This window comes from Galleria mellonella, unplaced genomic scaffold (genome assembly GCF_026898425.1).
Source record: "Galleria mellonella isolate WM207_F2 unplaced genomic scaffold, CSIRO_AGI_GalMel_v1 utg40, whole genome shotgun sequence".
Lineage (NCBI taxonomy): Eukaryota > Metazoa > Arthropoda > Insecta > Lepidoptera > Pyralidae > Galleria > Galleria mellonella.
In genome coordinates this window covers 71262-98115 of record NW_026442094.1, presented here as the reverse complement: position 1 = coordinate 98115, position 26854 = coordinate 71262, and the positions used below count along the sequence as shown (strand labels likewise).

The 26854-nt window shown below is 32.1% G+C and overlaps 1 protein-coding gene across 1 annotated transcript in view; it reads right to left on the bottom strand.

Moving 5' to 3' along the window:
• Positions 1 to 26854, bottom strand: part of LOC113520230 (CDC42 small effector protein homolog) — a 57496-nt gene that overhangs the window by 5266 nt on the left and 25376 nt on the right. Inside the window, exons 2-3 of the mRNA XM_052897998.1 lie at positions 15612 to 16061; positions 255 to 349 (exon numbers count right to left, since the gene is read on the bottom strand). Coding sequence (XP_052753958.1) covers positions 255 to 349; positions 15612 to 15753 — 237 coding nt within the window. The 5' untranslated portion in view covers positions 15754 to 16061. The remainder of the gene's footprint in view (positions 1 to 254; positions 350 to 15611; positions 16062 to 26854) is intronic.

Sequence of the window (26854 nt, the reverse complement as noted above, 5' to 3'; positions counted from 1 at the left end):
ATATTTCTTTTATAACAATCTGTTACATAAATAATTACCGATAATAAAATCTGTTTACAGGTGTTGAAGCTACTATTTAAATACATAAACCCTATACATACATAACCCTACATACAAACAAAATAAATACATACACATACAATCGAATAAAGATCTTCATTTTTGAAATTGGTTTATCAGATTTATATCAGTTTTAAATGATACCTACTGCTATTAAGAATAATTGATTTACATCTAAATAAGGCAGTGCTCACCTTAACTCCATAAGCCATCTCGTATCCACCTTTACTTTGCATTTGATTCTGTATGGAGTGCAGCAGTGATGACGGCATGTCCACATCTGTTGAACCTGTAATGAGAGAAAGGTCTTGTTTAGTAAACAGAAACTGACGTAGGAAACAATAAGTATATACTTTATTACGATAGACATAACAAAGATAGATGACGCATGGATCATTAGATATAATATTAAAACTGTGTCATGATGTCACTATTAAACTACTTGCTTTGATGTTTACGAAAAGGAACTATCTAAGAGTTTGCCACTTTTATGGTATAAATCAGGCTCATGTCAATGTCAATTCAAATAAAGAATGTATGTACTGTACAACATTTTTTTTTTTATTTTAAGGTGGCAAACACGCATACAGCCCGTTTGATGGTAAACAGTCACTGTAGCCTCTGTAGCACTGTAACGTCTGCAACACTAGGTGTGTAACGTACACGTTTTTCGCGTAGTTCTTTAAATTTGAAAATATTGCTCTATATTGTATGGTCTTTTATGATATCTATTAATATTAATATTTTCAACAGAGACACATTATGAAGTTGTATTAAGCTATGAATATTAATTTATATTGTTGTGTTGATTTTTTAAGATGATTGCACAGATTTATATTCCAAAATTCAGTGTGTGCAAGGGCAGTGCCGACTCTAAAATAACATTTATTTTCTCTATGAGTGTTGCCTCTCGATACATTTATTAATAATTATATAATAACTTTAAGTCTTGCGGTGTAAATCCTTTTAAATTGTAATTTTGGTACAAATGACAAATTAATAGGTATGTTTGTTCACAGTTCTCTAATAATTTTATCTCACTAATATAATAAAACTGTAATTAGACGATATGTCTGTAAGTATACTGTAAGTAAATGTATAAGGGGTCTTAATAGGTGCTTTAGAAGTCAAAACGATATTTTTATAATTTTGTCCGTGTGTCTGTATATTTGTTCAGAGATCACGCCAAAATTACTGCACCAAGTTGAATGTGGTTCTCATAACTGTGTTCTTGAAGATCCAACATAAAATCTGATGTATGTATTACCTTGATACGTCAATTAAAAGCGGTCACCTACTTTTAAAGTCCACGTGTACGAAGTTACGGGCAAAAGTTAGTTATATTATAAATAATCACTATCCATTCCACGCATAAAAAGGTCACAGTAATGTCATTGCTGATTTTATAGTCGATACCGAACACTATTCAATATTAGAGCCTTATTAGACACGCTTATCAATAAATAAACAATTTGTTCGAAGGCCAAGAGGAGTGAGAGCAACCGTAATTTTACGATAAGACTGATTTGTAATAGTTTTCTTTGTAATTATGAATCATATATTTTTTAATAATAAACTTACAATACAATACCATATCAGCCGTTAAATTTCCGCTGCTAAACTCCCAATGGGGGGAATTTGCCATACTTGGCAGGTAGTTAGACTTTGGTGGCGCTGTTTTCCATTCCTCGACCATTAGGTTCTTTTAGTCGCTTCTTACTACACCTATGAGAAAGGAGGGGGTAGCCTATTCTATGCACACCACACACCACACGGTCATAATAAAGTTACTTACGAGTCTTTAAACTAAATTAACCCTAATATTATATAGAACTAGCGACCCACTCCCGGCTTGGCACGGGTGCACGTCATATTAGAAACCTCTAAAATTATCAGTGTTCCTCTACTATATTATGCATGTATAATACATATAAACCTTCCTCTTGAATCACTCTGTCTATTAAAAATACCGCATCAAAATCCGTTGCATAGTTTTAATATCTAAGCATACATAGTGACAGATAAACGGGAAGCGACTTTGTTTTATACTATGTAGTGATATGAAGAGGTATCGAGATAGACAACCTGTTCTATATATTTTTATTAGTAGGAGACTTACTACGAAACTCGTCGTCATGGGTGCCTCTGTCCCCACTCCCCATATTTCTCCCGTAGAGCAGCTGAGTTGGTATGGCTGTATTTCGGTTTGAAGGGTGGGATATAAGGTACTATGGCATAACGCCATAGACCTCAGGAATAGCAACACATGAGAGGTACCGTGAGCATCACATGCACTATGTTGTGTTGCTCATGTCTATAGGCGACGGTTACCACTTCCCCTCTGGTGGAAACCCCGTCTATTTGTTTCTAATACTAAGTCGGTATCATAAAAAAATCTATTTTAAATATAAATATTATAGACAAAAGTCGATATAAAATACCAATTGGTCAAATAATCCAAGTTAATGTTAACCTATTTATTAGGCAGTTAACCGATCTTTAATAGTATTTACTTATAATATAGTCAATAATTGTACATTATTATCTTTTATATTAAGTAAAATAAGGTACAATTATTTTTATATTTTTTGAAATAGTAATTTTTGTTGATACAGAATTTAATATCGAAACATCTTTAAATATAAATGTATTAAAGTAATTGTTGCAGATATAAAAGTTGAGGACAATTGTAAACGATGTGACCTTTGCATGGCGTTGCGACTGTGGCGTTGAAAATAGTAACAGCACGTAACTGGCGTCTGCGGCTGTCATTATCGTCAGTTGAATATCGTGTTGATTGATAATTAATTAGGCATTCGTTGTTTAAAACTTAAATACTGATCTAAATTACGATATAATGTAACTATATATGTAATTCTCAATAGTCTTTGAAAATAATGCTAATAATTATTTTTATCGTGTAATACGGAATGAAATTTGTATGAAACACAACGTCATAACAAGGTCAGTGCCTATTCGATTGGTTATTAAAAGAAAAAAAAAATAAGTAATCGCAAATATTTACAAACATACAAATGTTTATATATGATATAAACCATATAGAGCTATTTAAGGAAAAAGTATAGCAGTACACAGGGGATGAAATCAAAAATTTAAAACGAAATTTTGATTTTGATTTTATTATCTATTACTCGAAATTAGAGGCAATTAGAATGTTGTTAATGTTTAGTTCGATTAGATACGAAATCTAGGATTTAAAACAAATTATTGATTGAATGAATGAATGAATAAATGAATTTTTTATTGTACATATTACAGGTAATTACAGGTAGATAGGTAATATGGTGTACAACAAAGTCCACCCGCTGCGGACGTACAATTTCAAGCCATGGCCTTATGTCTAATAAAATATAATTACATAACGACATACAATTTTGATTTCCTTTTACTATGATGAGTCATTACTAAAATATTCTTTAAGATTATAAAAACATATCTCAATAGGCCACTCTTTTAATGTTTTGTCAAATTGTTTATTTTCCAAGCTTTTAATATATATATATATATATATATATATATATATATATATATATATATATATATATATATATATATATATATATATATATATATATATATATATATTATTTATATGAACTCTTTTATTCGTATTGACTAGTCTATTTTGAGGCTTTATTAACAAATTATTGCAATTTTTTTTTTATATACACGCAAAGAAGATTTTTAATTTCAAGGTAAGCATACGGAAATATTGCGACTTGCAAGGAACTCTTCAGTGCGAGTCACGATTTACTTGATACTTGTACACCTATTATATTTTGTCCATATCCATCTTGTTATATTCTTTTTTTTCCTGTTAATATAATAAATGTGAAAGTTTATAAAGATGGATGGATAGATGGAGTTTTCTTTCACGCAAAAACTACTGAATGGATTGGACTAGAATTTGGTACCGAGTAGGTTATATCCTTAGATTACATAATATATCTTAAGTTAGTACGTATTTTATGTACTGATTCACGCAGGTAAAGCTGCGGCATACCGTTAGTAGTATCAATATAAATGAGTATGTTGTGATATGTGAAAACGAAATCAAAACCAATTGGCTCATCATTATAAATTCATCAGGAATGAAATGAAAATTCATCAGAAATTCATAATGACAATGACTTCCATGGGGGACCGTGCTTTAGATAAAACTGCAATCTACCTTTGATATTACATATACAAGGTACTTAAAATCATTAACCCATACAAGTATTTACAAAATAAGAAAGTAAATTGGTTTTCTTCTTTGTTCTTTGGTTTGTTTGGTAGGGAGTTCTGAGTAAGAAACTAGACGATTTATTTTTATAATGAACCATAACTGTTAACAAATTGATAAGTAAAGGCTTCTTTGCCCATATTACGTTCAAAATACTGGTTATATTTATTCAAAACAGAGTCTTTTTTGATAATTTAAAAATAAATAAATGTATTATTATTTTCTCTCTCTTTTCCTCTTCAGGTTTTCATAGAAATCCACATTTACTCCTCTCACCAAAACTACCATTATCAGTTTTTGGTGCTTCTAATTTGCCAGAGTTTTTTACCACACATAAATAATTGTGCAAATGAAATCATAGAGTAGATTTTATATCGTCTCTAACTAAAAATGCAGGCCTACATTTTTATTAAAGGGATTATGAGGCAGCAATTATAATTGTTATGAATTGGGTCGTCGTTTTGTTTGTACCGTCGGAAGCTAGGTCGCCATGTTCGAATGTAATGAACACATGTGGTTACCATATCGTATTGTGGTAATATATTAACAATAATTGTTATTATTCCACTCAATGGAAATACACGAACTGTGTCTGTGGTAATTATAATTTATCGAAGTTAATAACGGTTTAAATTTAACATCCATTTTCATAGTTGGTTTATTTATGAGTCGTTAAAATTTGTTAATGGGTCACTGTACTAAGATTTATGTCAACTATTTATTTTTTAATAATCTGGATATTTTCATAAATTTTTAGTGTAACTTCTTTTGTTGACTTCTCTTTCAACCATTTATATCTCCAGTTTCAGCAAGTCCTCTTTTTTTTTACATACAACTTAGAATGGCAAACAACCTGACGGCCCATCTGATGGAAAGTGGTAACCGTCGCCTATAGATATGAGCAGTACCATGGACATAACAGAGTATACTGCCTCGCCCATGATACCCCCCATGCGTTGCCATTCCTGAGGATTCAGGTGTTATTCCTCTATACCCAGTAAATTCACGCCTTATCCCACCCTTCAAACCGAAACACAGCCATGCAAATACAACTGCTTCACGGTTGAAACACGAAAGGGACAGAGGTACCCAAGCAATCGACTTTTGTACATTTTACTTTCCATCTCTGTGGCCTTTTCATAGGTCTTTTGTAATCCTATGTTCCTAAATTTCTGATATCATCAGTCTATATATGAACGCCATAAAGCATGGTTTATTTGTAATCTGATATGACTGTTGAAATTGCTGGATACCGGGACTCAAGATTTTAGGTCACAAGAGTTGGCAACGTGCGAGAGATGCCTCTAGTGATGCAAGCGCTCATGCGTTGCAATGGTCGTTTATCATCAGGCGGACAGTAGGTATGCAAGATTACCATCATTATCATTTATTCAAAATGAGTAAATAGTACCCTACATCTTATGCTTTTATATATACTGTATATTTTAATTTAAGTATTATATTTGTAGTAAGGTAATAGAAAATTTCTCTTCTCTTTTTAATATTATCTTTCTTTTATTTTTAATATTTTCTAATATTATAAGGAGGAAAGATTTTATTTTTTTATTTATAATGTGTTAAATCATAATTTTTTGATCTACAGAAAGCTACATTATCAACGAGTACCATGAGACGTAATGTATTTTCGAAAAATGCAATACAAGGTCAGGTTACTAAATTCATATATAGATGTAGATACAATAAAATTCATACAATCAAATAAAAAATAACATAGGGTCGATCCTCAAAAATGTCGCATCATAAAATATAGAAGATATCCCATGGGATAATTTGCAATTTAAATTTATGCAAATAAAACCGTAGCCAAAAGTTCGTGACTATATTTATTACAGCCGTTTATTTAAAGTTTTTCCTATTAAAGACGTATAACGCATACATTATCCTGTTTGCGTTCCCTAGTTGAGCTGGTATGTGTGTTTGTGCTTATTTTTAATGAGTGTAAATACACAGCACACGCGGACAAGAAAAACTTGGCGCGCAGTACAGTTGCATTCATAATTTTATTACATTTTCAAATAGCTTTTAAAAGGAAAAAGAAATTATTCGTAGTAAACTTTGAATAGATTTTGATAATACTTTATTCAATCAGTTTACTCCCGTGTTGGTTCCATATTAAATTTGTGGCAATCGAAGCTAACGTTTTTTTTTTTGAACGGAACAAATTTTATGTAGCACACGATTTTGTGTTCTTAATTAAAATATTTTCAATGTAATATGACTACGAATCATACATCAGAATCATCGATAATGAATGATTATTTGAATTTTTTTTTGAGGTGCAATATGTATTTATTTGTATCTAAAGATGTGTTTTTTATTAAAGTTAAAATAAATCATTAAATTACGCAATAGCGCAATTTCAAACAGGATATGTAAAGGCAGTGATTTGCATGTTATATTGTAAACAACGATTTATTAATAAGCAACTTTTATCGATAGAATGTAATAGGAAGAGTCATCGATGAGGAAGTCAAAATAAAAAAAAAAATATATATGTGGGCATAGTGTAAGAGGTACCTGTTATATTGGGTAAACCAGTATTGGTAATTGGGTAAACCGCTATTATGATTGATTTGACCACCTATTAGTAATTAAAGATCTCATCATATTGAGCTTTTAGTTTATTTATTTATTTGTACATTTTTGGTTAAAATAATATAGTAATAATTTATGGTTAGAGAAAATTAAACGAATAAATTCTATTTGATTTAAAGTTAAAGAATATTAAAAGAATAATAACCTTCTTGGTTAAATATTTTTATGAAACTCGAGAAAATATTAACCAAGGTTTTAATATGACGATTTCTCACGTTCTAAATAAAATTTTTGGTTTTAAGAACTAAATGGATTCAATTTTTAATTATACAATTTTAATAATGACATGATGACTTAAACATATTTGGATTGCAATAATAAATACCATGTCTAACATCTTATATAAACATTGGAGGTTAAGAGAAAGAGTAATAGGTATAATTTGCTGACCGATTTGACTATTTTAGGCAGTATGTCACAACTAAATGCTGAATATTACATCAACGATGCCATTTATGTATCAAGTTAATAATAGATGAATAGACAGACTGACTCATTTAGGTTTTATAACATAACTACGTGCAGGAAATCCACGTTTGGAAAATCGTAGGAAATATATTGAACTGCATTACTGCATTTTACGTAATCTGTTGGTATACTTATTTGTGCGTATGGCATACTAATATGCTTACATGCTTCGTTTCTATAGATTTCACTAGAAAACGTGTACTTACTATAAAAATAAGTAATTTGGATTCTGTCATGCAATGAGCTCATTGTGTTTTGTTGTGCATCAAGTTATTTCTTACTGTTGTTCCTTATTACGTAGCTAATATTAATCACTATAGTTATTATTAATTATTTATAATTGGTATATTGTTATAATATTCATAGTAACATATAATTCTACACAATACATAATTAATTCAATACAATAAAGATTTTACAATAATATCTAAACATATTATTAATAATCTATAATATATATATAAAACTAATAATTTCACAGAATCACAAAAAAAAATCAATGATCAGTCCCATTCATGATCCGTACCCGACCCAAAGGTCCCCATGACACTTGCGGCATTTCCACGTTGGATTGCCAGAGATATCCTTTGAACCAGATACGAACCAGAACGGCGGTCATGGCCCCTATTCGCAATGCGCAGACTCAACTCTTTTATGAAGGATTTTGCTTCCGCTCCCCACACGCCCGTGGTCTCAAAAGCAACGGGAACGAATTATATTTTAAGAGAGTGATTATTCACATTTCAAAGGAAAAAAATATTACATAAATAGACTAAATTAAAATAGAAAATAAAATCAGAATGAACTACCTTCTCTCACATTAGAAGCTGGGCCTAATGCTTATGGAATTTTTAACTAGCTTATCATTGGAAAGTGTAGATATACCCGAAGGCGGGTTTAGTGTAGAAAAATATCGATACCTATTAATAAAAAGATGCATTTATCACACTATTTAAAATAATTCTTAACTTAATTTTAAATCCATCATTTTCCATCAATGTAAACTACCTGTCTTATTTAGAAAAGGTGATGGGGTCATCTCTATACAGTCAAAATATTAGCTAATAAATAAAACTTTTTCAACTACTACTGGATTACTTGGCGTGTTGATTACATATTAATTTTGTCAAGATTGTATTAATGAAACAAAATTAATATATATCTGGTGGTATACGACGAAAATGACGTAGAAATTTTTAACACCAGACACCCTCACCCTCGGGTGGCGCCACCCTCATACGAGACTCAAATATCTGGCTAACAACTTCTGCATTCGATAGTACAAAGACTTGCGGCGCGCGTTTAGAAACGAGATGAATCATACGCTCGCTCGACTCAGCTCGACAGACGAACGGACGATGGACTCTTGTTTATTTTAGTCCCAGTTAGGAATACGCGTACAACCGAGACGATTATCTAATTTTATATGCTCTGAGCTCTGACATTCCACGGTTCGGTTTGCTTTCACGCATGCTCTTCAATTGCATTGAATTTATTCTGTTAGTGTGAAAACTAATAAGAAACTTGATAATATTGCATGTTTTGCATCAGTTGGTTGATCCTAGGTTCAGTTTTATATACGCATTTAAGTTAATTTTACTTTTGAAGTTGCAAACGTGTTATACCGCTCTTGACATTTCACTACGCCCCCCTGATGACTCGTCTCTTGGTTGGGAAGTCCTGCCTTATTAGAAGCCAGAACTTTATTCAGTAGCTTCTCTCCGCTTAAACTTGTCTAAGTCGAGGGAAAAGTTATTATTAGTAATGGGACCTAACAGCTCTATTGTTAACAATATATCCTATCAGGTCGAAATCCATGCGGTTTCTACTAGAAACCACTGCAGTTAATTCTTGTGCTTTCTGCTTTCATACTCACCTTGATAGATAACTGAGAATGGAATAGGTACTAATGAGAGATGATTCTCTCACTGGTACCCATTCCATTCTCATCCATTACAAAAGCCTGGCTATGCCTTTTCCTTGTGTTAAGACCTTACTTGTATACAAACTCTTTTAAATCGAATTTAAATAATATCTACGCAGTTCTAAGTGAAAGCAAATCTATCAGTTTGTGATGCTATTACAGCTAATGCGCTGAATCATTTTGGATGCAATACTAGCAAACAGTTGGATTGCAGTAAAGAAGAATTTAAATTATTTTTTGTTAAAAGACCGCAGGTGTATACTTAGTATATAATATGTGATGAGGTTTCATTTATTTTTAAATTACTTAGGATAACTTAGTGATATACGTACATACATACCTATAGGTTTTTTGGTAAACGTAAATACCATGGTTCGATGAATAATCTTAGAATATGTTTTTGTTAACTATAAATCTTGGTATAAACGTACTACATGGGATAGAGGAAGAAATAGGCTATTTTTATCCTGGTCTTTTTTTATGAAACATAGAATGGTAAACAAGACGACGGCCCACCTGATAGAAAGTGGAAACCGTCGCCTATAGACATGAGCAGTACCATGGACATAACAGAGTATACTGTTTCGCTCATGATACCTGTGATGATCTGTGAATATCTACCTTCTTTTATTATACGTAAAAGTTAGTTCAATATATACATTTTTTTATATTTTAATAAAATAAAAAGCAATCAATCGCATCAATTTAATAATAAGAAATCATCGAATTGGGCAAAGAAGATTAGTAACATAATAACAACCTCCTTTTTAAAGTAGGTTAAAAATACAATAATAGGCGTACCACAAAAGGTGATGAATTTATATACGTGTAAATACAACTACGTAAAATACTTGCAGCTACATTTCTAGGTTTTATAAAGTAATGTAATGCTCTCATTTCAACATATGTGAGGAGGAAAAAAACTGGCGGAACGAACGTTTTTAAATTCAGTGAGACAGATATTAAAGCTGACAAAAACAGCGAATGGCTGCTCGTTAAGCATATTGCCTACAACTTTAAATTTATATCGGAACTGAGTAATTGCGTAGACAGTTTCTTTTTGGATTCTAGTCTAGTCCATAAGTTTTGAATTAGAATTTAAAATGAATTTTCATGATTTTTAATATATGTATGTAACGGTATGTTGTAATTACTTACATAGCGCACCTAAAGATACTTTGGTAGATTTATTTATATGGGTTTTATTTTAATCTTTACTAACAATATAAATATGAAACTGAGTTTGTTTGTTACTTAGCTCTTAGCGTGTTAACGAATCACTATTTTTTTTTTTGATGGGTGTAAATGGTATGGTAACCCCGCCTGCGCTAACGGGATACGCTGGCGGAGCACCAGTGAAGGGTGATAGATGAGAATGAAAACAGGCCAGTTAGCCCATCATGATGAATTCATCAGGAATTAACCATGATAGTTTCCAGGGGGAACCGCGAGGAGGTCGACCTGGTTGGGTATATTGCCAGCAATGAGGTTCTCAGTCTCCATTACTAACAATCCCTTTCTCCCCATCACTATTAAATTTGGTGTACTGGTATTATATGGGATGGAGAAGACCATAGACTACTCTTTATCTAGGTCAGTGAAAATATCCCGGTTACGCGGACGAAGTTGTAGGTACAAGTTAGTGCTAAATAATGGATCGTTATTCGATCATAGGATTCTGGTTTTAGTAAATTTCGATTTCGGTTCGAGTCCATTGAAAAAATCGATCACATTAAGGATTAATCACTTCTTAAATCTGAAATCTGATAAATCGAATACCTGATATTAGAAACACAAAGTAAGTCACGTATTTTTTTGTAGGTGTTTTTGATAAAAAATATGCAAAATATAATTTGCATTATTGTGTTGCTTTTTTGTTTATGTCACTATATGAAGGTAACAGGTGAGGCTTTATATTAGCCTGGAAACTCAGATCATTATCGAGGTGACAGGCGGCTCATATGATGAAATTAAGGTTAATGATCTTCTATGAAGTTTTATGTGATTCCGGGATTGTCTGTCGGGCCAATTTTGTAAACAGACTTTCGTAAATTGACCCGTGTTTGTAATAATATATTATATGTTTATCTCCTGATATATATTTATGAATTTTCAAATAATATGATTCATTATTAAAGTGACCTTAATGAAGGTAATTTCGAACGTATTTTAGTCTTCAAAAAGTCAAGGTGCTCAGTGCTTGTCATGTTTTCTGTTACAGATTTTTGATTATATTGAAAATAACACAGTAAAACAAGATCAAACAGAAGATTGGAAATTACTAGAAGTTAGTAGGATGAGTGTTTTAAGTTCGAAGTAAGTAAACATTAGAATACTATGTGCCTTTTCTCATTCCCGATTTTAATTAATTCTAATAAGTTTATTTAAAAAACGAGGGATTTCTCAATTGGCCTAAAATTTTTGTATGTATTGCACAATATCTTCGCCAATTTTGAATTGATTTTGTACAGTTTATTCCTGTAAAAGCTATAGATTATTACAGCAATACTAAACTGAATATCCATTTCAGTCCAAAGGGTATTGATTTCATATTTTTGTTTTCTTTTTAAAGAGAAAAAGCCTGTTTTCTGCTGTTACTCGAGTTGCGTGTGGAAGTGTCGAATTTAGTTATTAAACTGTTTCTGTTGTAAGTAAAGATGCAGGAATTCGGTCGAAAGCTAGTGCATGCAACGATTGATTAGTATACCGATCAAAGTAAATCTTATCATAAAGTTTTAAAGATTACACTGATTGGTCCTTAAACGAACTGTATTCACTATTTTTACATTTAGATTCGTTGACAGCTCGCTGTTTTGATAATACTTATAATAATAAACATGTATCTAATATTAATCTATGATAAATATATACACAAAGAGAGTCACGTATATTTTTGGGTGCTTTTGATAAACGATAGACAAAATAGTCTAAGATTATAAGCAGAATTCCGAAATATAATAACGGTATATAATTAATTATATAGATTTTTTATAAAATCCTATACAAAATACTATAATCTAGTTATATTAAATAAAAATGAAACGATTTCATTTGTAAGTTACTTTGAATGTATTTGAGAAAATTTGGATTGATAAGGCTTTTTTTGCTGGATCTGTATTGATATATTCATAACTAATGATAGAATTAAACTATTTGATGGATTCTTTTTTTTTGTTTTTGTTAAGTTTTTATATTAGTAATGTCAAAGTGCAGAAAGATGGTAGGTGTGGTACGTTTTACAATTACAACGAATAGAAGTTTAGAATAAAATTAAAGGAACAAATTTCTGAATATTTTACGCATGAAAAATTTTCTTTAAATTTCCTTCTATATCTATTTACTTTAAGTATTTATGTAGAAAACAAAAGAGGAATTGGAAACAAGGAAGTTTACGTATTCATATTGTATATCTGTCTTGTATTTAAATTAATTTAATAATCAACTAGATAGATAAATATATATTTGGCTAGAAACAACTTTATTTACGGAAAGGTTTTGCTGGAAGAAATCTCTTATTAGAGATAAGCTCGCCTTTGTACATTATGTTTATAATGAATTGTAATTGACAGTATGTTTTGTGTACAATAAAGAATAAAGAAAGAAAGAATTACTTATAGGTATGGTCTTACATTTCTCCCTTCCTCTAATTGCAGAGGGAGAGGGAGAATTTGCAAGACAGTTACGAGAGATTATTTATATTAATAAATTAGGACACCCGAATATAGGGTTACGCATTTAAAATATTTTTAAAAATCACTTTGAAAACCATTTTCGATGCTGTAGTGACAGGAAAGCTAGCGAGTGTATGTAACATGGGGTCAGGATATCTATAGTTGAGGTGCAGTGCCATCTATCGATTCACCCGGTACGGTGACGGTGAACGAGTGCATTCCATACTAATGAGACGGGTACGAGCTCTTCATTATTCCAGACAACTCCTAAGTGGCTAAGTGCGACTTACATACATTTGGCATTTTTTACAAAACTTTTATTTTACTTGATTTTATATTCACTTATCAATAGTATAAGTCCCTTATGTATTACATTAACCGTTATGTTTATGTGTAAATATGTAATGGTACGTAATTTTGTTTGTTTGTGTGTATATATGTATGAAATTTATAAATGTATATGTGTATGAGATACACTATGTATATGTCTACATTAATTATATAGCTGAATTTTGTTAATTATGTAATAAGATTTGTACGCAGAAGAGGTCATGACATAGAGAATCCTAGTGTGAAGTTTTCGAATAAAATATATAATTGTTACATGTCTTTTTTGTTCCAATAATAATTATTATTAATATGTAAGTATATCCGTTCAAAAGCATTAAATTTTTTAACAATTTGCTTGCGTCTTATTGTGCTGAAATTTGGCATACTTATGTATGTTCTTCAGGATTTCTTCAGAGTCGGCAACACGCGCGTAATGCCCCTGGTATTGCAAGCGTTCATAGGCTACAGTAATCATATACCATTAGGTGGGCCGTATGCTTGTTTGCCACCTCAGTAGTATAAATAAAGTCCGTTGATCATATAATATTATTCTGACCAGATGATGAAGAATGAAGTTGACCATGTGAACTGCTAAACTATGCATGATAAATTTGTTATGTTTGGACAGTTTGGACCCGTCAGTGAACGGCTGATGTGATGATGATGATATTCTTTTCCTTCCCAAATAGATACAATATATATATATGTAAATATATAAAATTTTACAACAATTGACTGAGTAGACAGAGCCAAACATATCTACTTTCACATTTATAATGTTAGTAAGGATTTAGAGTTGCAATATTATTGCAACTCTTTGAAAAGGTAAAAAAAAAGTAATGATAAATGTACTGTAACGCTTATTAATTCGGCGAACACTTCATGTCGCGTTCGTGCTTTGTGTACAAGTCATAATCATGCATACTTATCTCTCAAACGATTGCTTAAATAATCATGACATGTGTGTAATCGTCACTACCTACAGTTCTCGTAAGAATTTAAGATTTTGTTTTTATTATAAAAACACTTATATTCATCCACAGTTTGTTACAATAAATGCACGTATATGATACATTTCGGTTTTCCAGGTATTTCCAACTGACTTCAAAAATAAAAAGATTCTAATTCGATTGTATTTTTACATGTTTGTTACCTAATAACTCTTGTAGTTGTAAATCGATTTGGAAAATTCTTTGTTTACCTTAAAGGATATATTTACAAATTAGCCTGATAGAAATTTAGTCAAATTTTGTTTTGTATTTAAGTTTTATATTAAAATAACTTACCAGAGGGAGACTTTGTACAAAAGTCGATTGCTTGGGTACCTCTGTCCCATTCATGATTCTACGGTGAAGCAGTTGTGTTTGCATGGCTGTGTTTCGGTTTGAAGGATGGGATATGGCGTGAATTTACAGGGTACAGAGGAATAACACCTGAGTCCTCAGGAATGGCAACGCATAGGGGATATCATGGGCGAAACAGTATACTCTGTTATGTCCATGGTACTGCTCATGTCTATAGGCAACGGTTACCACTTTCCATCAGGTGGGCCGTCAGCTTGTTTGCCATTCTAAGTTGTATATAAAAAAATGACATAATTGATGTAGATTTTTTCATGGTAATTATTAGAAGCTTTTGTACTATCAGTGTATTTAAAGTAGGTGACAACTATCAAGACTCAACGTAATTTCAGATTTTAATCCACAAAATAATAAAAAAATCAATTGTGACAATATTAGCAATGCATACAGAAGTAAGTATTACTGTTATTTGTATCAACGCAAAACAATTATGAATAAAAATTTTAACTCTTAGGTTAGATTACGTAAATGAAATAAGGTATTTATTGAATAAAAATGGATTTATCTCCAGGAAGAAATCACTAACCAATCAGGTATATTTATATTCATCATCAGTATGTCAGCCGTTAGTTGTCCACTCTTGAACTTAGATTTCCCCCATAAAGGGGGTTTTGCTAGCAGTTGAAACACTTATACATCCCAGAGGAGATCAATTGGAGCTCGACCTGACACTGTATATAGCTAGCATTCCTAGAAAGCTAGCAAGGCTTCTCCCATGATATCGTAGGTTAAAACTATATTTTTTTTATATTTCTATTCAAGATTTTATTGAATTCAGTCATTAATATATAAATAAATAACTTGAAATGATCTTGGCCAAGCGTTTGTAGATGGAGACTCTATCATTATTAATTATCGTAGGTACTTATAGATATTGTCTGCATTCAAGGTTAATGAACCTAATAATAAGACTAATCTTTAAAAAATAGACTCACCTATGTGTCCTGTGTGCTGGAAGTTCGTAGGTGCACCGATCATCGATCTGTCTATTCTCCGCCGGGTGCGCTGCGCCTGCGCCGCCGGCTGGTAACAACACGCGAACCACTGCAGCCAAATTTCACTGCCGGTGCTTGCCATTTTGTATAAATTTAAATAAATGTCCACTCCGCACACGTGACCAGCGTTTGTGACACTTCGCGAAACGCGTTGTGACGATTCAACTGTTTTTTTTTTTTAATTCACAATTTTCTTTTCTGATGACACGGCTACCAGTATTCTTCGGCAATTAGTCACATATATCAAAATATTCTTCAAGACGTATTTAGCGTTCTTTCTAATATTCGATGCTGAGAGATCGGTAGCTCAATTTCAAATAACGTCGTAAGCACTCGTCCTAGATCTTTCTTTTCTTGATAACGATGATATCATGATTCCACTGATAAGATCTGTAAAAAGAGAAACAATAGTGTTATATACTGTAAGAATAAGTGTAAATTAGTTTGTTTAGAACCATTAAGGCCTTACTAACGGACTTAATCATCGATGTTCACGCTCATTATAACAATTGTTTCACAAACAAAAGTGGTTGTTTAGTCGATTATTTAAAGTATAATGAACCGTAAATGTATTTACTATTCCATAAAGCTAATAGGTACATAATTTAGTTGAATGCATTCTAATGACTAGGTAAACAAATTTTTATATTTATATAAAATATAATGGGGAAATTGTTGATGCTGATAAACTGTGAATATTGAAATATGATATTTCAAAGCGTTGCACATTTGACCCGAATGCGAGTTAATAAAATGTTAAATTCAGCAAAGAGAAAGGTCTCATGTTTAAAATCTATTATAGCGACGCATATAATAAAATAATATATAAAATACAATAAAATTGTAAGCGATCCGTGTTTCGTAAATTGAATATATTAGTTATATAAACAATAATCATATTACATTTAACACATTTTCTTGCTTGTGCCGCATTCGAGCTTACTTTGTGTGACAATGTCTAAGGGGGTACCTAAATGGAAATACATAATGGAAATCGACAAAATTTTTAATTCAACATTTCTACTATATGATATTTACTATCATCTCTAACGTATTATATCATTAACCCATTATCGTCGCTTTTTTAGAGGGTCTTATCACGAAAAGTTAGCGCAGTATGGTTTTATTTTGATTTTGATTTTTTTTTCTTTTGCATTATTATATAATGCTTGTATTTTTTGTGCTTATAGAGAGAATGGTTGAGAGATGAGTAGCAGCAGTACCTCTTAAAATGTCACCAAAGCCTGACTGCGGTTGCTAACCCGCCTGCCAAGCGTGGCAATTACTGGCAAAACTGTGGGCAATTAAGCTGATACGAGTATGATGATTGTTTGTGCGTAAAAACCAACTAGGAGGTTTTTTACACAATTGTCCAAAAAAGGAGTGTATTAAATATTTTTAGGATTCATATGTTTGTTTTTTATTCTGTCAAGATTTCTAAATTCCTTAACAGACTTATATATTTAACAGACATATTAATTAATTAAATCTGTCGCATGTCCGATTCATGGAGTATCGTTAAAAATCATACGACATTTTGAGTGATACTTGTTATATACTTTTTTTTTAATAGATAGTATTTTGTCAAGTTAGTCAAGTACATTTTGTTTCACAGTCCTCAGGAAAAATTGATTGATGGCATATAATGTTCTGACTGTTATATGGAAAGGAATTGATAAAAAAAATCTAGGCGATAGATAAACAAGCACTCTAGTTCTTTAGAGAACAGGGTTAATGATTTTTTTGCTATTTTACGTAAATGTAAGGCAAAATTTCATAAAAGATTAATGACAATAAGTAATCCTACTGTTAAGACAGTATTTAAATTGGTATTTTATTAATTAACGTAATTTAGTAGTTATGTAATTTTAAAAATATAATAATAGTTTGTACGTATAATATAATAATGTAAAAATTATAATTAATTAATTTATTAAGTAAATTATAATCGCAATGACTGTAAAGTATGGTCATATACCTGAAAATAAAAGATGTATTATTATTTAGACAAGTATACGTTATCGCTACTTGCATGAGATGGAACGAGAGAATATCCGGCATCTAGATATCTTAAAGTCAGTTTAACAAGTAATGAGCTATCAATGTTATTATATAAAAAACAAAATATATACAGTTGATATTTATTCATATACTAGATTGAGTTACTTGCGGCATTTGGTTACTTAATAGTCTTGCGGTATCTGTGACCACTACATAAACAAAATGCTTGTACACGAATTGTATGTGTAGGTATGTACTTCTTCTAACGGTCATATTTGAGTCATAGAGAAGAGATGAGGTCAGCACGAAAGAGGAGCAAGACATGCCCATATTGTATGCAGTAGTAAGTACTATTATTTAGACTGCACTAACATAATGAACATGAAAGAGTGTTGTCTCTGGGGTCTTTTTTTAATGGATGATAATGGAATGGTAACCCCGTCTGCGCTAACGGTATAGCTGGCAGGGCACCAGTGAGCGATGATAGGTGAGAATGAAAAGGCCGATCAGTTAGTCCATCGGGAATCCCATTGCTAGCAATATACCCAACCAGGTCAACCTCCTAGCGGTTAACCCTGGAAACTATCATGGTTAATTCCTGATGAATTCATCATGATGGGCTAACTGGCCTGTTTTCATTCTCATCTATCACCCTTCACTGGTGCTCCGTCAGCGTATCCCGTTAGCGCAGGCGGAGTCACCATACCATTTTCACCCATCAAAAAAAATACACCTGGAATTCAGCACGATGGTTTCCAGAGGGAAAAGACCTAGCAATGGGACTGGTAGTCTGTATGACTAACAATCCCTTCTCCCCCTGTCACTATGGTCTTAAAGACTCGACCGATTGTAATGAAATTTGGGATAAACATAAGTTAATTTTTCTTCAGGTCAATCAATGAGTATTTCTCTGTCTGGCAAACGAAGCCACATAGTTTAGTTAGTACCTAAGCTAGTACTTTAAAGTGTATACCTGTAGTTAGAACAGGAATATAATTATTTATATTTGTAAGTGTAGAGTGAGAGCAATACAACTGTATTGAACCAGGGGGAAAGGGATTGTTAGCAATGGAGTTTGACAGCCCCATTGCTAGCAATATGCCTTATAAGGTCGACCTCCACGTGGTTCCCCCTGGAAACCATCGTGAACAATTCTTGTTGAATTCGTCACGATGGGCTAACTGGCCTACTTCATCCTCACCTATCATCTTTCACTGGTGCCCCGCCGGTGTATACCGATAGCGCGGGTGGTGAATACCATTCCATTATCACCCATTAAAAAAAACTGTATTGAATCACAATCAAACATAAACTTTAATAATTAAGCAAGGCCATTATATTACGTCTATAATTTGTATGTGGATACATACAACATAAACATATTTTTTGCGTAACACTGTGGAGTACTTGAGTACTAACTAATAGGTATGATACGCATATTATATATGTATAATTAAATTATATCTAGGTAACTACATGTTTATCAAAGATGGAACACTTATTTTTCAATAAAATAAATAGTAACAGCTGTAGATGCATGCTTTGTTGTGAACATTATATGAATCGAGGGTACAGACTAGGTGATAAAGAAAAATGACTAAGTATACTTATGAATACATGATCATTTAGGTATAATCATTTATTGTTATTTTATATAGAGATCTACACAAAACTGTCGTTCGTTTATTATTGCACAATGGGAATTATGAATAAACTGACAAGTCTTCATACTTACAAAACTAAGACATGGTAATATATAGCAATAGGGGGGAAAGGGATTGTTAGTAATGGAGTTTGACAGCCCCATTGTTAGCAATATGCCTTATTAGGTCGACCTCCACGTGGTTCCCCCTGGAAACCATCGTGAACAATTCTTGTTGAATTTGTCACGATGGGCTAATTGACCTACTTCATCTACACCTATCATCCTTCACTGGTGCCTCGCCGGTGTATACCGATAGCGCGGGTGGGTTACCATTCCATTATCATCCATTAAAAAAAAAAATATATATATATATATATATAGCAATATCTTAATATTGTAGTTCCAATATTTAAACATATATTGATTTAATATTATATCTATAAAAATATTGATCTAACAGATATATTAGATATCAATTATACAATATACAATAACGAAAAAAAAAAAAACCCGCTCGTAATGAATATAGATATCCGACCGGTATGGGCGATATCGCAATGGGTGGTCATCAACATTTAAAAGAACTCAATATATAGATATCATATAAACATATTTTAAATAAATCATGTGAAATATTAAAAAAAATATTTTGAAAAATAACAGATAATGAAGATGTTATCAAATTTACTTAATACTAGTTCCCTGTCTCTGATTCGCACGACCATTTATTAATGAAGAAAATAAGACCAAATTTTTCTTTTTTCTGAACCAATGTTTAAGGAATGGGTAGCAGTGTTCCTCTTAAAATGTTATTAAAACTTAACTGCAGTTGCCAAACCGCTTGCAAAGTGTGATAATTACTGGCAAAACCCCCCAAAGGGCAGGCTTATGTTAAGTAGTTGACAGTTAACGGCTTATTTACTATAATATCATATCATTAGTATAAATTAAATCAGGACTTGCTTTACTTAAATTTAGTCCATACTTAAAAAAATCACTATGCTCCATACTACCTGCTTATTACCTTACTCCTGCTTATTGTCTTGGAAAATAGGAAAAAAATACGTAGATATATTTCAATATTTACAAATATAAGTAGGTATTTAGAGTAACCCCATATCTTTTGTTGATATAATCAATAGTATTATCATTTGACAAGTGGCAATACATCTATAGAGATATCACGTTGATAAACTTGATGATCATGAAAATGGCTAGTGGCCTCAAGCAATAGTTTAAGATTGGTCTCATTGCCAGCGAGTAAGCGATTGAGTTGCGTACCTATAGCAAATTAAATGTTTTAGATATTTTTGTAAAAAGATTTAAGAAAACCTTTTGAACATGAAAACTGAAGCTCTATATGGAAATATAATTTTATAGTTTACAGGAATTGGTGTGATATATGCTATTGGCATTGTGTACATAAAAATTTTCGAAATGGCTTTTACCCGGAAATTCGTCAGCGCGATCCGGATATGTTGATTGACCGAAATAAATAGTAGCTTATGCTTTTCTTCACCCCTGATAATAGGTGTATACCAAATCTTATAATCGTTCGCTGAGCTATTAAGATGCCAACAACTAAAAAAATCATTTTCACATTTTTAATTTCTAATTACGTATAAGTTTATTTTTGTATTTCCTTTTTTTTTATTTTAGAAATATTTTAGTTGTAATTGTTATTGATATGCACCAAATAAATATTTTTCTTTCTTTCTTAATATCAGTACGAATAAGGTAATGATGATAAAGTATTTTTTTTTTACTTTTGTATCACAGTTACAGGTGAATATAAAGAACGAGACATTTTGTTACAATATGTTATTTACTTTCATTATTAAGTACTCACTTATATTATTTTTAAGGAGCTTATTTTCTCGCTGTATGTGGGACAACTGCTTTATGCGTCATGTATCTGATCTTATCAGTGTGATTGTCACGTCTGGTCTTAGTCGATATTAGTAGAAAGGTCTTGGCTTCTTAATAGATAGGTGAGTAATCTATGTATAATTCACGTACAAAATAAGGAAACACTATGTAAAATACAGTTACCAACAATTTAATGAAGTTAAAAGTATGAGAACTTAATTAAATGGATTCGTAGGCTTGTATAGAACCTTGTATTTTAATACGAGATCAGTAAATCTTTCATACGCTAAAAAGCTAAAATAAAAGAGCTGTTTTTGTAGAGGGTCACAGTGAAAAATAATATTCTTTAGAACAACAATATATATAATACGTAAGATACAAGACGATTTGAATAGAAACAAAAACCGTGTAGAAAAATAATATCAACATATATATGTGGCCAGACTTAAATTTACATTATGACCACAAAGAAGTTTCAATAGTTTTACCTTCTATAATATGCATTTGTACGGGTTTCGTTCATAATCACGTTCGAATAAAGTATCATGCAACTAAATTATAAAAAACTCAACTTTTTATATGTTTTTGACTATTTTTAACAGTCACGTTTATTTTCTATTATGGCAATAATTAAATATTTAGATGACATGGCAATGTCATCTAAATATTTAATTATATATCTCATTTTCTTTAGGGATATAAGGAAAATTTTTGCAAACTGATAAAACTGAACTTCCGTGACGTAATCTCTAAATAGTACAAAACAATATCACTGTTTGTGTTTGTAAACCACGTAACGGCTTGATTTTTATTATTATTTAGCTATTTTTTTACGATATATATATATATATATATATATATATATATATATATATATATATATATATATATATAAATAATAATAAAACTTTTTATTGTTCTATTAATATTGTACTTATGTTATGTTTGTTATTCAATCACGCTTAAACCGCTAAATGTATTTTATAGAAATTTAATACGTAGCAAGAGTGGGTAATATATAACAATATCTATATATTTTAGATACAATATCTAAATACTGGTCCTATAACGAATAATGTAAAAGTCTGTTATCCAAAAAATAAACTTTTAACATATTTGAAAATATATATATCTGACCGATATGGGCGATATCAACATTGGTGATGACCTTTCTTTCTCCATCAATGTCCAGAGAAACCCAATATATACATATCGGATTGGCATCCATATTACTCTTGTCTAATATACAGTTAGATTTAGGATATACTAAATTAACACATAGGATATTTTATATACTGGTTCACGCAGGCAAAGTCCCAGGAGATAGCTAATCGGTAATAACTGTCCCATCTCAAGTTATGTGCTTGTAAGCATGACGGTATACATCGGGCATACAATATTGAAACCTGTTTCCCAACTACAGTGAAAACAATAATAAGTCTCCGAGAAAACATCGACTTCTTGACCTTCATAATGTAACTTTCGGCAGAGTTTTAAACATATAAAGTGAAACTGAATTAGTTAAATTCTCAGACGTTAATGATTGTAGTTCAAGTTTTATTATAAGAGGAAAAGTACCAGAGAGACGACAGAAAATAGCCTATAATGTTATATTAGTATGCGTGCGCCCGCGCAATAATAACAAACAAAAGCAAATACACCTAATAATCTAAGTAGAAGTATTCTCTTTTACTTTATGAGTACTATTGTAGTGAACAACAAAAATGTAGAATAAATACAGAAGTTTTTTATGAAATTTTGAATGGCGAACAAGCCTTACTTTTTTATTCTGATTCATACGGGCAAAGTTGTTGGTTATGGAGTATAGGAGTAGGTAACATATAGCAATATTAGGGTTGCCATCCATCCGGGTTTCCTCGAATTTTTCCTAGTTTCGAGGGCATCCAGGGAACATCCGGGCGGGACGTAATTTAAAGTCTTGGGTCGCTCGCGACACACGCAATGTGCCCGCATACCGCGATAATCAAGCGACGAACTGAACGATGACGGGTCGAAAAAAGACCTATAAATATGTCCGGGTTCTGGGTTCTAAAATCCGGGAATTTCAGGCGTTTTGCCCCGGTTGACAATTTTTGAAATGGCAACCCTAAAGCAATATCTACATATTTTAGTTGAAATATTTATATATTGGCTTTATAACGAATATATTAAATATCAGTTTTCTAATATATAATATTGAAAAAAAAAATATTTAATCAAAATTAAAATAGACATCTGACCAGTACCATCTGGCTGTGTTACGATATAGAATAGGCTACCCCTTCCTTTCCCGTGGGTGTCGTAAGAGCCGACTATAGAAGGCCGAGGCCTCCTAAAACATCTCTATAGCCAACTATTGGCAAAACCCCCTAAGAGGGAGACTTATATACAGCAGTAGACAGTTAAAAGCTGATATGGTGATGATGATCTGACCAGTAAAGGCAATATTAAAATTGGTGTTGGCTAAGGCCAAGTAAGGCCAGAAGAACCCAATATATAGATGTCAGAGCGATATCGATACTATCCATGTCTAATGGGGGGTAGACTTTTTATAAATCTGGCAAAATTTTTATTTTGTGTATTTTAGAAGTGCAGTGTGACTTTTTGGAATTGGTGGAGTTCCAGTGAGGATGATAAGTAAGGACGAAGACAGATTAGATGGCCCATCATGATGAATTCACTAGGAGTTAATTACTACCAAGAGGAACTTCGACGCTGTCCTGACGATATTAGGTACTAACAACTTGGTTGCTACTTACTAATAATCTTTTCTCCTTACTATTTAAGGGAGAGGTATACCAATAACCCAGGCATGGTTACCATTCCATTTTCACCTATCAAAAAAATACAGTCAGGTCCTCCTTGGAAACCATCGTGGATAATTCTTAATTATCCTAACTTTATTTTCGCTCATCTTCACTCACTGGTATATACAGAAAGCACAGACATTCATTTCATTTTAGTCCCATAAAAAACCGGAAAGGATCGTCAATTATACCTATATTATTAAGAGACATCTGTTATTTGTGAGAAAGCATTGCATAATTCATAGAAAGAGTGAATTTTCTAATTTCGAGACTGATCTAGTATAGGTCCTGACCCGAATTATCATTTTTTGATAAATGAGTGAAAGTGAAACAGAGTATCTATGGATCATTGGAGGCGCCAGCGCAGGCGCCGGTGGCCGTGACGACCGCCACAATAGCGAAAGTGTTCACTTGATGACATTGAGAAACATTGTTTACAACCAGAGAAGATTTCATTTACTAATTGTCTGGTAATCTATCTATCTATGCATATATACAGATGGAATAAACAATTATTTAATGATTAACATGCAGTTGAAATTGCTGAGCTTAGAAAAGTATAAAAATTTACTGAGTCGTCTTTAATATTTTGACAAAAATGAAATATATTGATTAGACGCATGCATATTTGGGAATTGGAAAATTAATAAAACTGTAATACACAACACTTTAATTATTATTATTGTTAAAAACAATCTTATATTAGGTACATATAAAAAAAAATATCAAATATATTGAAATTTAGAAATTTAAAGGCATCGTTTCATACAACATAAACGTGGCACATGATGTTAAATAACAATCGCCGTTTGCTTGGGTACCTCTGTCTCCATGAAGCAGCTTTGCATGGCTGTATTTCGGTTTGTAGAGTGGGATATGGCAGTGAATTTACAGGGTGAGAGGAATAACACCTAAGTCCTCAGGAATTGCAACGCATGGGGGTATCATGGGCGTAGCAGTATATTCGGTTATGTCCATGGTACTGCTCATGTCTATAGGCGACGGTTACCACTTTCTATCAAGTGGGCCGTCAGCTTGTTACTATTCTAAGTCGCATAAAAAAAAATCGTAAAAAATAACTGAAATATGTTTGTGCCAATAAAGTAGTAAATGAATTTTATTCTATTTATTTAATAGTTTTCGTATTTTTCTTAATTTTTTGAGACACTATACAATGGCTGGGCCCATAAAATCTCCTTTCTCCAAAGATACACGCGAGGTCGAGGTCACACGATACGTTGTAAATACGCGTACCACTATAAAATATCAGTCTAATCGGGCCGATAACGAAATATTCCGCTATTTATTATTCAGCGAAATTAGTGTCGCAGACTCATTAAAAACTTGTCTGTGCTTCATCCGTTGGCCAAACAGACGTTATGAATTTTAAATAACGTATTCTATATTCATTATAGGTCACTAGAACTAAATGTAGCTAGTAGTTTTTGCTCTCAGAGCAAACAAAATTCTAGCTTTTTTTTAAATGGGTGATAATGGAATGGTAACCCCGCCCGCGCTATCGGTATACGCTGCCGGGACACCAGTGAGGGATAGGTGACGATGAAAGCAGGTCAGTTAGCCCATCGTGACGAATTCCACTAGAAATAACCACGATGGTTTTCAGGAGGAATCGTATGGAGGTCGACCTGCTAATAATGGGACAGTTAGACCCCATTACTAACAATCCCTTTCCCCCCACATTCTAGCGTTTAGCTGTAGATGTAAAGTATAGCTTTGATTATAACGATACCATTTTATAAACAATATCTATCTATAGGGTACATCTTTCTATCTTTGTTTAAGGACCAAATATGATAAATTATTTATCTACTAACTTTTACCCCTGACTTTATCCGCATGACCGGGGTGGGGTATATTGATTAACCAAAATAAAAAATAACATGTCCTTTTCCATCACAAATACTAAGAGGCTCTAAGAGGTAATAAACAAACAAACCCACTTTCACATTTATAATATTAGTATAATGATTAAAATTTATAAGGATAAATTTTTTTAAACATGTTTTAAAATATCATTAATATTATAAATGCGAAAGTTTGTAACGATGGATGGATGTTTATTACTGAACGAATTTGAATGAAATTTGATACACAAGTAGGTTATGTCTTTAGCATATGGGATATATTATCTGTAAGTCGCAGGACGTAGCTAGTAAAAATAATTCTAGTTACAAAGTTACAAGTAATATGCCCATATCCAAATATAGATGGAAAAATAGCATAGTAATGCATGACGTGAATTAGTTATAGTAGCCTATCTAGGCGTAGAATACGAGGAATGTCCGGTGCGTTTAACCAGTCCTTTATCCTCCTCATAACCTATATAAGGAAAAAAACTTCATAGAAAATTTATTGATATAACCCAGGACGGATGCATTTTAAATTTCGAATAGGAATCTTATTGAAAATTAAAAAAACTTGGCTTTTGTTCTATAATTTTTTATTTTTTCTATATGCATTTTTCTTGGGCGATTCTAAGGATTTAATTATTGTAAATTATATAAAAAATATTGTATGAAAACTTATTATTTATTAGTAAGAAATGATAATTAGTTGCCGTGGCATAGGTTAAGCCACCCCTTCCTTTTCCGTGGATGTCGTAAGAGGCGACTAAGAGATGGCGAGGGATGGGCAGCAGCGTCCCTGTTAAAATATCTGTAAAGCCTAACTACGTTTGCTAATCCATTTGCCAAGCGTGGCAACTACTGACAAAACCCCCAAGGGGGAGGCTTATGTTCAGCAGTGGACAGCTGATATGATGATGATGATAAAATGACAGTTAAGTTTGTCCCCTTCTAACCTCAATTTATGGGGGGAAAGGAATTGTTAGTAATGGGGTA